General features: G+C 40.9%; 1 protein-coding gene across 1 annotated transcript; it reads left to right on the top strand.

The window, feature by feature from the left end:
* Positions 1 to 1992: 1992 nt before the first annotated feature.
* On the top strand, positions 1993 to 9371 carry SLC7A13 (solute carrier family 7 (anionic amino acid transporter), member 13). Its single transcript, XM_014965290.1, has 4 exons — positions 1993 to 2716; positions 5475 to 5606; positions 8061 to 8425; positions 9126 to 9371. Exons 1-4 carry the CDS (start codon positions 1993 to 1995, stop codon positions 9369 to 9371), a joined length of 1467 nt encoding a protein of 488 aa, XP_014820776.1.
* The last annotated feature ends 3174 nt before the right edge of the window (positions 9372 to 12545 follow it).

Here is a 12545-nt window from a genome sequence, read left to right as displayed (position 1 = left end):
AAAACCAACTGTATATGGTCAAAACATCCAAATTAAAGAGGTGGATGATTGCTGGATATCAAAAAGTATCTGTGCATGCACAGAGAAGGAGACTCAGAAAAGGCACTGAAGTAAAATAGGATATTACTTATTTTAACCATTTGAAACATTTGTCACACTTATTTTCCAATTCATGAATACTGGTGAATAAATGTTTGAATTACTGTGAACTATTCGTAATACATGGTAAATGCATACTTGAACTTAAATACATATTGCAATTCATAACGTGAATAACACAATTTAAAATGGGGGTGAATTTTTATAAATAGAGGTGTGTTTTGTGTAGAACTTAAATTTTTGTAGTCTGTCGGACTCGATGTTTTTCGAAGGTGAAAGTCTGTAGTGAGTGCTGCAGTGATTTGCCAAAGATGGAGGGATTGTCTGATGGTTAAAAGCTGCTCTGGAGCTGTGGATTCTGTCCTTGACCATGCTGCATAGTTTTGGTGTGGTGATGGACACCCACTTCAACCAAGTCATTGGAAAAATTAAAAAATAACAGTTGGTGCACATGCCTGTTTTGACTAAAGGCCTTTTACATGGTGGCATATTACATAAAGCTAATTTTTAAGACTAATTTGTTTTGTACCAGCGTGAAAATCCAGCTGTTCAGGACCAATCTAAACCGCTGTGTCTTTCACTGTGAAAGCTGCGAGTTTTGTTTGCTGTGTTTCTGAGCTTTGACCTTTGGGACAAAACTGGTTCTGCAACTTCGCCTGCAGAAAGTAAGAACTTTGCAGCTGGTAGCCTTGGGTGCCTAATCCTTAAGGTATATACTGAGCTGCTTTTTCAGTTAGTTTCCTGCTTTCTGCCTGTTTTTCTCTACATCTCTTGAACAGAATCATAGAATCATAGAATGGTTTGGGTTGGAAGGGACCTTAAAGATCATCCAGTTCCAACCCCCCTGCCATGGGCAGGGACACCTCCCACTAGAGCAGGTTGCTCAAAGCCTTGGAGCAAATGTCTATGGCAGTGGTATTTCCACATCTATCTGATTGAAGAGAAGCTCCTTTTCCTTATTTTGAACAGAAAACATACCATGGGTTATTAAATATATAGAAAAATCAGTGGCTGCACCTGAAGACGGTGGTGGGAACTTTCAGCCTTCATCTTTCTGTTCCACAGCCCCCATGAAGACCATGGAAACAGTGATAGAGCCCCTTCCCCTCACAGCAACATCCGAAAATTAATACCTGCTTAGGAAGCACTTAGGTACTACTATAACAAGGAATGCTTGAGGAAAGCTGGGAATAAGCTGGTAATTTTCTTTCTAGGGCAGTGTTTAATGGGCAAAGTAAAAGCAAGCTCCACTGGACCCTGTGATTGATGGGGATTTGACAAACCATACTGGGTTCATCGTACAAATCATCATCAGACAAAGCATACTGGTGTTTACTGGTGATCACTGTCATTTTCATGGATTGACGGTGGAAAAACAGTACCAGGCTGTTCCACTAATGCCCGTGTCACTGTTGATGGCAACAGGAGGGCTGATGTCTTTCTTCAGGCTTCTATATCCTCCCTCTTTCCATAGGTTTGGTGCCAAGGTCACATTTACCCACCTCTTGCAGTTGTCTCTGAAGACACACATAAAAAATTTGAAATCTGTTGGTGAAAATCACCTGAGAAATGAGCATTTACTCTGCATTATTTGTTATGCCGGTTTCCTTAAAAATGCCTCCAGACCTTAATAATTTCTGAAGTACATATTAAACCAACATGTGTATGATTTGCCAGTGTTTCTTGAAGTAGTTGGTTAATCATCTTCGCAAAGAAGACACCAAAACCCAAAGTATGCTCTCTTTTCTGAATGATTAAGCCAGGCTTCTCATAACATTTCACTAGCCGGTAGGGCTTTGACAGTCTGCTAACAACAAAGTGAGAAGGAAATACATGTAACCTAGTGTCTGAAGTCATATAATCTGCCGTGAAAACACAGGAGAAAAAAAAAAAATGGGAAAAGGGAAGAGCGACGATCCCGAAGGTGTGAAAAGAAAAGAAAATGCCAAGATGCAACTGAAAAGAAATATCGGTTATTTTGATGGGGTAAGTTTTATTATAGGATCGATTGTCGGGGCAGGGATCTTTGTGTCCCCCACGGGGGTGTTGAAGCATTCCTTGCTCAACGTCGGCGTGGCGCTCACCATCTGGACCGCGTCTGGACTGGTGTCTCTGATGGGTGCCCTCTGCTACGCGGAGCTGGGAACTGCTCTGCCCTTCTCCGGAGGAGAATACAGTCATATTAAACGAGGCCTTGGATCCCTACCCGCCTTCGTCTTTATCTGGACGTCGACATTTACCAAGCCAGCCTCAAATGCTGCTCGAGCCTTGCTCTTCGCTGAATACGCCACCCAGCCCTTCTACGGCGTCTGCCCTGCCCCAGAAGTGCTGAAGAAATGCTTGGCCCTGGCCGTTCTCTGGTCCCTGGGGATTTTGAATGGCCGCAGCGTTAAAATGGCCGCCTGGGTGCAGACGGTTTTCACCCTGCTGAAGGTGTTGGCCTTGTCTGTTATCGCCGTCGGTGGGGTCGTTCTCCTCGCGGCGGGGAGGAAGGAGAGCCTGGCCAGGTTGGAGGACGCGTTCGGCTCCGAGATCCCCAACGCGTCACAGGTTGCCGAAGCCTTCTTCCAAGGACTGTACGCCTACGGTGGCTGGTGGTCCCTCAATTATATGGCAGGTATCTCACTCCATTTCTTGAGATTTTGCTCTGCAGTCACCTCACCTTACGTTCCTCAGCTCGTCCTTAGCAGGATGTGTCTCTCCTTCAAGACCACAGGGTCTCTCACGTTTTACCCAAGTCCCGTGTTTGTTGGGGCTTGTAGAAAAGACAGCGTTGCTCTCTAGGGAAGTTTCTGGCTTCCTGTGCAGTCTCCAGAATCAGCCTGACATTTCCAAAGGAGTATAAGAGAAATCAAACCAGTTCATTTCAAATGTCATGCATAAACAGATTATTTTTTTTTCTCACCTTAAAAAGTTGCATTTTGTCTTTCTCAGCGTCAGTGCATTTTTAGAAAAGGAATAAGATACCCATGCTAAACTATGTGCACTTTAAGGACCAAATCCAGCAAGAGAATTGATTGATTTTTGTTTAAATGTCTGTAGTTTCTCTGAGATTATCCAGCTCATTTGTATATGGAAAGAATAATAATGAATTGTGTTAAAACATAGAAATTTTATGGGATATATAGGACGGTCAGTTACCACTTCTTTTGGAAACAGATTTTGCACAGAAAATGAAGCATAACCTAAGGAAAGTGGTATATATCCTTTTATATAACTTGTGCACAATTTTAAACATTCAAAACCTTTTTGAATATATGTTTATTTATCCCGTTCTATATCTGATCTATATACACGTGGCAGTAATAAACAGAGCAGTTTTTCATGAAAGCTGCAGAGATAATGTTCATAACGTTAGATATACACATCATGAGGTAAATGAATAGTGTTTTATAGTATCAGATTTATAGAATTAAGCCATAAGTAAATGGATGTTGCTTTTATATCTTTAACTCTATTTATCCATTGACTTCTATCACATGTAAAACTTTAAATAAACTGAATGTGTGAAGTGCATAACACAAAGTTCAATGGTAAGAACAGTGTGAAAATTGGGTTAATGTTTAAAAAGTCTGTTATTACAATCCAGCTATTCCAGCATTAACAATATGCTGCAATAAAAAAAGTTATATAAATCAGCAAAGCATAATTTTGATATATTAAGATTTCCTTAAAGGCAAGCATTTAGCTTTGTAAGCCCAAGAAAATACAAAATTATTGGTAAAATATTAATTTAGTTTCTGCTCAGTTAGCAGCGATAATAAATACCATACACTGGGCAGCACAGCTGTTTGGGCAGATGCAACCTTTGCAATAGTCCTCTTCTGAACTGAATATCCTATTCTTCAACAATAACTTAATTCCTGTGAGCTTCAGCTAAAGCATCAGGTGCCAGCTGGACAGCGGGACTGTAATGAGCAACAAAACAAATAGAAAGACAATTTTAAATTGGCAGTTTTGGTGATTGTACTCTTCGGGGCTCAAAATTACCAAGTGTATTTCTTACATTTGAAATAAAGCCCAAATTCTCTGATAGACCGTATCTGAGTTTCACTGTTGTGCTCGTTCAGTCCCTCTGGCTCTGTGCACGACAGCCAGCGCTGGGGCAGGCTCAAAGCTGATCTTCTGGGCAGGAGACAAATTATATTTGAAGGAGGAAAGGGATTTCGGAATCCTAAAAAAAAAGGTTAGGTAAGCTCCACGTTTGACATTTCACTTCTTCCTCCTTGTGAGTTATTGGTTGGTAATGCTCAGGAAACCTTTAGTAAATGCTGAGGGGAGTGGGAAGGGGAGAGGGAGTGAGAGGAAAGGGATGGAGAGAAAGAGGGGAAAAAGACCCTTTTTGACTGAGGTGAGGATTAGGGTTCTGGAAACCAGCTCCATCGTTTGCTGGGACTGCCACATGGTCAGGAACGTGTGCTCGTGCCTCGGTTGTTCAGCTGCAAAGTTTGATGGCAGGCTTAGTGCTGAAGAGTTTTCCTCCACAACCTTTGCCCTGGAAAAGATAATCAACAGCAGAATCCAGCTGGGAATGGCCCCCCCTTTTAAAGCCACTGCATTACTGCTCCTCTGTCAATACCTTCAGTCTTGTCCCCTTTTACATTTTCTGTATTTCCTGGGGTAAGGACAAGGAGAAAGGTTTTGTGCAGGAATAGGAAAAAACACTCAGAAAGTTTCAGACCAGGACTCGTGAGGTGATGTAAGAATAAATAAACTGACTTCAGAGCCTGATGTTCAAGCTTGTGATTGAAAAGTATGGCTGCTTGAAAAGTTCTTAGTGAATCCATTTTCTATTCTAAAAGTCAAATATTTGTTAAATCAGAGAAAAGTAATCATAGAATCATAGAATGGTTCGGGCTAGAAGGGACCTTGAAGATCATCGAGTTCCAGCCCCTCTGCCAAAGGCAGGGCCACCTCCCACCAGACCAGGTTGCCCAAAGCCCCATCCAGCCTGGCCTTGAACCCCTCCAGGGATGGGGCAGCCACAGCTTCTCTGGGCAACCTGTTCCAGTGCCTCACCACCCTCACTGTAAAGAATTTCTTCCTGATCTCTCATCTAATTACCAGTCCTTTGGTCATTGTTTTAAATCAGTCTATCAGGCCTCTATCCATCCCTCCTTTCAAGATGGTTAAAAAATAGCTAAATAAGAAGAGATTTGAAAAAATGAAAAATATTTTGTTTAGACTTCTTTGATAGTAAACTATTTGAGAACAACTGTAGGACTTCACAAGCAGTATACCAAAGGAACCATGGTTAGGGGTTGGGCAGGACTTTGGTGTTGGTCTTATCAAGCTCTGCGCAGATTCTCTACTGAAACACACTTGCAGAAGCTGCATTGCTTGCTTTATTAGTCTTTTTTAATTGTATTTTTCAGAGGAGATGAAAAACCCTAGCAGAAATATCCCATTAACTGTGATGACTGCTGTTCCGGCAGTAATTGTTTTTTACTTACTGGTGAACATCTCATATCTGACTGTCCTCACACCTAAGGAAATTGTCTCTTCAGGTACGGATTTGATTTTTTTTTTAATTAAAAAGGTGTGGTCCGTTAGCATACCCATGTGATGTCAATTCACTGGGTTCCTTTTGCTCATCTAACTTCAGGGTTGGGAAGTCTGGGTTTCATTCTAAATTTTAACAGAGAATTCTTGTTTAATTTTGCTGTATAACATAAGTTGGACTGAATGTTATTGGGTGTCAAAAATGTTGGCTTATACCTGCAGTGTCTAGAAAGAATTCAGAAGTGTATTGAAACCTGTAAAATTAGGTGAGTATAGAGGCCTTTGTTTTCTTGTAGTTTAATCCTCTCTTCTATTTCCTTTCCTACCTCGTGGTATCTCAGGCTAAAGCCATTACTGTTGAGGAGGTGGACAAGTCTACCATGATAAGTAATCTAGAATAGCCATTTTGGGTGTGCGTGGGGGGGTATTATTCATGGTGTATTGTGGCTCCTCTAGAAGAGCCTATACAAAATCCAATGTATGCAGCTCCTGTAGCAGTAATTTGGCAATGAAAAGGTGCATGAGGAGCTGTATTTCTCCAAACAGCACCTTTTAAATACCACTGTAATGAGACTGAGCTGTCAGACCTTGCCTCCAGGAGAGACAAAAAACGTACCTCATTGGGATGGATCAATTACTTTTTTTCCTGTGAGAACAGCACAATAGCATAAATGGGAGTAGTGTAGCTGTCACCCAGCAACCTGGTATTATCGCTCAGCCATTATCAGAGTATCTGTTGGGAGAGATGCATACATTTGCGGATCCATCCTACAATGAAAGAGGCAGCAAATACCAGAGTATCTGTGAACAGCAGCTGCCCAGCTGGCATCAGCAGCTCCCGACATACCAGGAGAGCTGTGTCTATCTGGGTCAGCTGAGGAGACATCCATAAAATTATTGTTCTTGTTTCAAACATTGCTATGTGTTGCTGCAGTTCTTGTTCTTTCATTCTTTCATTACATTTTTTTTTTTTTTGGGGGGGGGTGGGGTAGGAAGGAGTTGTTTTCCCCATCTCTAATAATTTTTTGATGGGCATATCACTGCAAGACCTATATTCCTTGTGGCAGTTGGTTATAGACTCACTAAATATCAGTCCTTGCTACAATATGGGCTAGAGCTAATTTCCAAGAAATACTGAACATCTCTTCTTCAGAAATAGTCTTTCACATTTCCCAGTTCCACTCAAAGCAAAACCTCAGGAGTAACTCGCTGGCTGACCCGTTTCTGCCTGTTACAGGCGCTCGTGTGGGCAGTTCCCTCATAACAGTAGATCATGTCACCGCTGTGGTCACCCTGGGGACTAATGTGCTCATTTTCTTTCCCGGTGTGGCCTTACCCATGTGTGTGCCTTTGTGATTCATGGTGGTGAGATGCAGCTGAGCACTCTGTGACCGTGGCATTGGCCCCAGCAGGCTTACCTGCCTGGCTCCGGCAGGCAGCACTGCTTCTTGCTGTCATCCCTCCCACCCCACCCCCCCGGACATTTTTTAGCTCCTGAATTAAATACCCTTAGGATCAGAGAATCACAGAATCTTCATGGTTGGAAGGGATCTTTGAGATCATTGATCCCAAACACAAAAAAAAAAAACAACAAAAAACCCCACAAACAGACACAACCCAACAATCTCAGGCACTAGAGCATGCCCTGAAGTGCCATGTCTACACGTTTCTTAAATCCCTCCAGGGATGGTGACTCCACCACCTCCCTGGGCAGGCTGTTCCAGTGCCTGACCACCCTCTCAGGAAAGTCATTCTTCCCAATATCTAATCTAAACCTCCCCTTCTGCAACTTCAGACCTTTTCCTCTGGTCCTGTCATTATTCCCTTGGGAGAAGAGGCCAACCCCCACCACTCTACAGCCTCCTTTCAGGGAGTTGTAGAGGGCAATGAGGTCTCCCCTCAGCCTCCTCCAAACGAAACGTGCCCAGTTCCCTCAGCCTCTCCTTGTAGGACTTGTTCTCCAGACCCCTCCCCAGCTTGGTGGCTCTCCTCTGGACACGCTCCAGCCCCTCAATGTCCTTCTTGTGGTGAGGGGCCCAGAACTGGACACAGCCCTGGAGGTGAGGCCTCACCAGTGCCCAGTCCAGAGGCACCATCACTGCCCTGTTCCTGCTGGCCACGCTGTTCCTGACACAGGCCAGGATGCTGGTGGCCTTGGCCACCTGGGCACACTGCTGGCTCCTGTTCAGCCGACTGTCCACTAACACCCCCAGGTCCTTTTCTGCTGGGCAGCTCCAGCCACTCTGCCCCCAGCCTGGAGCGCTGCAGGGGGTTGTTGTGACCGAAATGCAGGACCCAATGCAGGATCAGATGAGTCATGTTTGACTACTGCAAGAAAAATAAAGGCATTGCTGGTAAATAATAGGTATTTCATGTATTTTAAGATTCATTTCTGTTGAGTCTGTCAGTAATTCAGAACATGATGCCTACGCTGCCACTAATGCTTTGTTTCCTTGCAGTTGCGGTGGCAGTCACTTGGGCTGACCGAGTCATCCCCTCCGTTGCCTGGATCATTCCTGTCTCAGTTGCTGTCTCAATATTTGGTGCCCTCAACAGCAGCGTGTTCACACTAGGTCGATTGAGCTACGCTGGAAGTCAGTCAGGACACCTACCTGTTTTAATATCCATGCTTAATGTCCACTCCTGTACCCCAGCACCAGCCATGATTTTCTCAACTACCATTGCATCCATTTTTATAATCCCCTCTGACCTTATTATGTTGACAAATTACTTTGGATTTTCTGCCTGGCTTATGATTGGATTGACTTGTGCAAGCCTGATTGTTCTTCGCTACCGGGAACCTCATCTACATCGACCATACAAAGTAAATGGAAATAAGTTTTTAAATATTTTTTGCAGATTTTTTTTTTGAGTCATGGATAACACACAAAAGTTATGGAATGGGCGCAAGTCAGAAGTGGACAGTCACTGTAAAAATGTAAATAATAACCACAATATTTAGACCTTTATTCCAAAACTTTGCCTTGTTGTAGAAGGAAAAGAAGCAAAGAGATGGTCTCTGCCCCAGAGAGGTCACCGCTTCAAAACAAGAGATGGTCATGGGCAGAATGGGGGTGATGCACAAACGATGTGAAACCAGGCTAGCCATTCCGGGTTAATTAAATTAAACCTTTCTCTGCTCTCATCTTTCCTGACACAACCACAGACCTTAAGGATAGGTTTAATTGAATCTCAGTCTAGCTGTAAGAAACACGGGTTAGAAGTGCATGCTCATTGTCAAGGCTTCCTGTAGGCCCCCAACCCTTTCTTTTAGGAGCCCATCATATCATACGTGGACAAATGGTTTTCAGGGCCTGTCTGTCCCTCCCACTTGACAGTAGATGGAGCCTGAACAAGTATTTTAGAAAAACTGCCTATCTTGTGGGCAATTTTAGGCCAGGTGAATGAGAAACAGTACTCTAGTGTGGCAAGGAACACATTATTACTGTTGTGAATGAGGCATAAAATCACAGTTGGTCAGTTTTTTTCCTAAAATTTTTATTTTTTTTTTCTTTCTCTTGCAGGTGTTTCTACCAATTCCATTTGTGATGGTGGCAATGTCTTTCTTCTTAGTTTTAGCTCCCATAGTCTGGTCTCCAAACCTGCAATATGTCTATGCTTTCCTCTTCATGCTGGGAAGTCTTGTTGTTTATCTGCCTTTTATACATTTTAAATTGCATTTTGCATTCCTTGATAAAATCACTTGCCACTTACAGCTCCTGTTGGAAGTCTGTCCTGCTGAGGGATCTGCTGAGGGCAAATGTGAATAATGTTTAATCCCAGCAGAACTAACAGCCAACAGAGGATTTTGTTTAACTGAGATTGTAGAAGGTCCAAGTTAAAGTTAGGTGTGATATATAGGTGTGCGTGCATGTGCATGCATGTGTGTATATGTATATACATATAGAGAAGAATATACATCTATTGCATACATATATACATGTATATACACATATGTATATATATGTACTTATATGTAGATATACATGCATGTATATATATACATATATGCATATGTATGTATAGACATTAGCGTAATGAGTTAGTTTGTATATATGTTTGTGTATCTGTGTGTGTACATACATATACATCGATGTATATGTATACTTATTTAATAGGTGCAAAGAATCTCGCTCAAACTGGTAAAATCTGTAAAATGCTCTCTCTTGCTCCTTAAGACACAGTTGAAGTTGCATAAATTCTTGCAATAATAGAAAGAAGACTAAATTATGGCACAGATAGTTATCAATATTATCATATAATAAATGAATAAATACTTAATAGTAATGATGAGTAATTATACTTAACAGCATCATTTTATAAATGTACTTTTGGTCTCCAAACTAAATCATCTGGATTATTTTTAATTCATAGCAGCTTGTTTATTAGAAGTCCTGGTTCTAAAGGCTTTATACTTCTGTTCGTCTGCTACCTTCTTTGTCTGAATTTATTTTTAATAAAAAACCTTTGAAGAACGTCATAAAATTGACTGAGACCTTTCTTTAATCCCAAGAAAACTGTACATGGTGCATCTTAGCTATTTTAGAACAGCACATAAAAATTCAGGGTGAAATCTTATGAAGCATCAAATAGGGCAGTAAGAATTATTTATCCTCTTAATCACAGCAATAAAACTAAAGATATGTGGATTATTCCACTAAATTGTTTACGTTTTAGCATTAATATTACCCTGTTCCTTGGCTTCTTTTCAGTGTTATTGAGAAATAAGAGCTTTTTTAGGCTTCTTCCCCCATTTTTATTTTGTTTATGAAAGCAAGATAGATTCTTTTTTATTTTGATAGTTGGGCCATATTAAGTTCACTGAGTATTTAAACTTAAAGAACTAGTACACAAGAAAATTCACATACTTAGGTGATTAATCTATTAATGTGTGCTGTTATTTTTATAATTCCAATAAAATTACATGTGGAAAGTCATTTTTCAAATCTACTTCTTAAAGTGCAGCAATAGAGCCAGTAGATGGCTCCAGACCAACGTCTCTCTTACACCGTGATATTCTGGGTTGCTGGAGGTTGTATTGGTGGGAGAAATAGTTTTACAGAGCATGGTCTTGTAACACAGTAGAATAAAGAAAAAATCTTGCTAGAAGATTCAATTCTCTGATATATCCAAAATTTAGAGGTCAGAATGACAGATAAAGGCTTTACACGTAGCTTCCCAAAATACAGGTTACCCGTCAATACTGCTGGAAACCAATTGAAGGTTCAAAAGGTTTTGACTTGGCACTGCAACAAGCCCCCAAAATGAAAAGAAGTTCATGAGGAAAGTGGCTTTTCTCACAGCTGGTGATGTACACAGAATGAAAATCTGAAGTAAAATTAGACCATTTAAAATGCTGTAGGAAGAAAAGTCCACGCAAGTAAGGAGTGAATACAGCTGAGCTGGAGACTGGATCCTAATAAAAGAAAGGCAGGAATCAATGTTTAATTTCCAATGCTATCGGAAAAACATTTCTCTTGCTATTTAAATTTTAAAAAATCAACAATATTTTATAGGAGTAATATTTTAAGGAGTGAATTCTAGTGAGTGTTAAAGGAAAGGAAGAATTTTACTGTGACGAAAGCACCAACCAGGGATTTGTAAACGCAGGCGTGGTGCCTGGCAGTGCCATGGATTTTCAACTGATCTTGATCAAGTTACTTATTTAAAGCCATGTTTTAATAAGGAAATACAAATGGGAGTCATAAAAAAAAAAGTGTATGAGACAATAATGCTGTGTTGTAGACGAAATGGTTAGAAAAAGCAGATATAGGGGGGATGCTGCTCAATTGGATGAGTAATTTCTATGTAATTTCTTGTCAGTAGATGTATTTGAGCTTGTTTATACACTTAAATTCCATAAGAAGTTGGGTACCTAGTGAATACATATGTCATGCTACATTCGGGTAATTAGAGCATGTTTCTGTTAATGATACAAACTTTGAATTTAGAGGTTTAGCAGTTTCAACAAATTAGGGAACTCGAAAGTCCCAATGAAATGTAATATGAAATAAATTGCAGCTATGTATCTTTGTGTGATACAAAGTACGTATTTTTTCTGCTACCAAAAATCTAGGAAATGGCACATAAACAGGCATATGCATACCCCACAGTTTCAGTGGTTATTGCCAAAGGATAAGCAAAGACAGGAACAGTTAGAACAGGTCAGAATAAAAATAAGCTACCCGTGCAAACTTAACTTGCACTCTCTGTGAAAGCACCTGACAATGGCCTTTGATTATCAGACCATAAACTATCTTTTCAACATACCCTTACCTCATTTATTGGACAGAGTGGATGGTGCCCAGATAATTTCTTCCCATTTCAACATGTGACCTTGCACTTTATTTATTGCTCTCTGCTCAGACGCTGTTCTTGATAGAACATTATTAATTTCTTACTTGCTTTTCTATGGAGTTCCTCATGACAGCATCTGAGCATTTAATTACCACCCACTAATTTGACTTTATTCTCATGAGCTCAGTCAGTGGTACCATCTTTGCTTTGCAGAAAGTGAATTAAGCTGATGCGTAGGTTGCCCAATGAATGCAGCACCTTGGTGGAGAACCATTGATGGAGATCCAGGTCCATCTATGGATGCTTCTTTTCCTCAGGAAGCAGGGCAAAGAGCTGGGGAATTGGTGAACGTGCACCTTCTATGGATATCCAGCCACTATGTATTTCAGTTCTTTCACATCTTTTAGATGGAAACAAAGGAAGCATGCCAAAATTGTGGATGCCTAAGCTGAGGTACCTTGGACCTGGTTTTTCATAGTAATTAACTTCAGAGTTATTATATTAAGAGTTATTAATTAACTTCAGAGTAAAAATAACTTCAGAGTGCCTATAGTCTCCTGGACTTAAGTTCCAAGAATAGTAAAAAAGAAAAGAACAGCAAATTATCACAGTCACTTTGGTTTAGACGGACAGCAGGTATCCTATAA

The sequence above is a fragment of the Calidris pugnax genome, unplaced genomic scaffold (genome assembly GCF_001431845.1).
Source record: "Calidris pugnax isolate Ruff unplaced genomic scaffold, ASM143184v1 scaffold41, whole genome shotgun sequence".
Classification (NCBI taxonomy): Eukaryota; Metazoa; Chordata; class Aves; order Charadriiformes; family Scolopacidae; genus Calidris; species Calidris pugnax.
This window is presented reverse-complemented; position numbering and strand designations above follow the sequence as displayed.

Coding starts and splice junctions, on each gene's coding strand:
- SLC7A13 (XM_014965290.1), top strand. CDS start 1,993: ATGGGAAAAGGGAAGAGCGACGATCCCGAAGGTGTGAAAAGAAAAGAA. Junction 5,607..8,060: donor TAAGGAAATTGTCTCTTCAG/GTACGGATTTGA, acceptor GTTTCCTTGCAG/TTGCGGTGGCAGTCACTTGG. Junction 8,426..9,125: donor ATCTACATCGACCATACAAA/GTAAATGGAAAT, acceptor TTTCTCTTGCAG/GTGTTTCTACCAATTCCATT.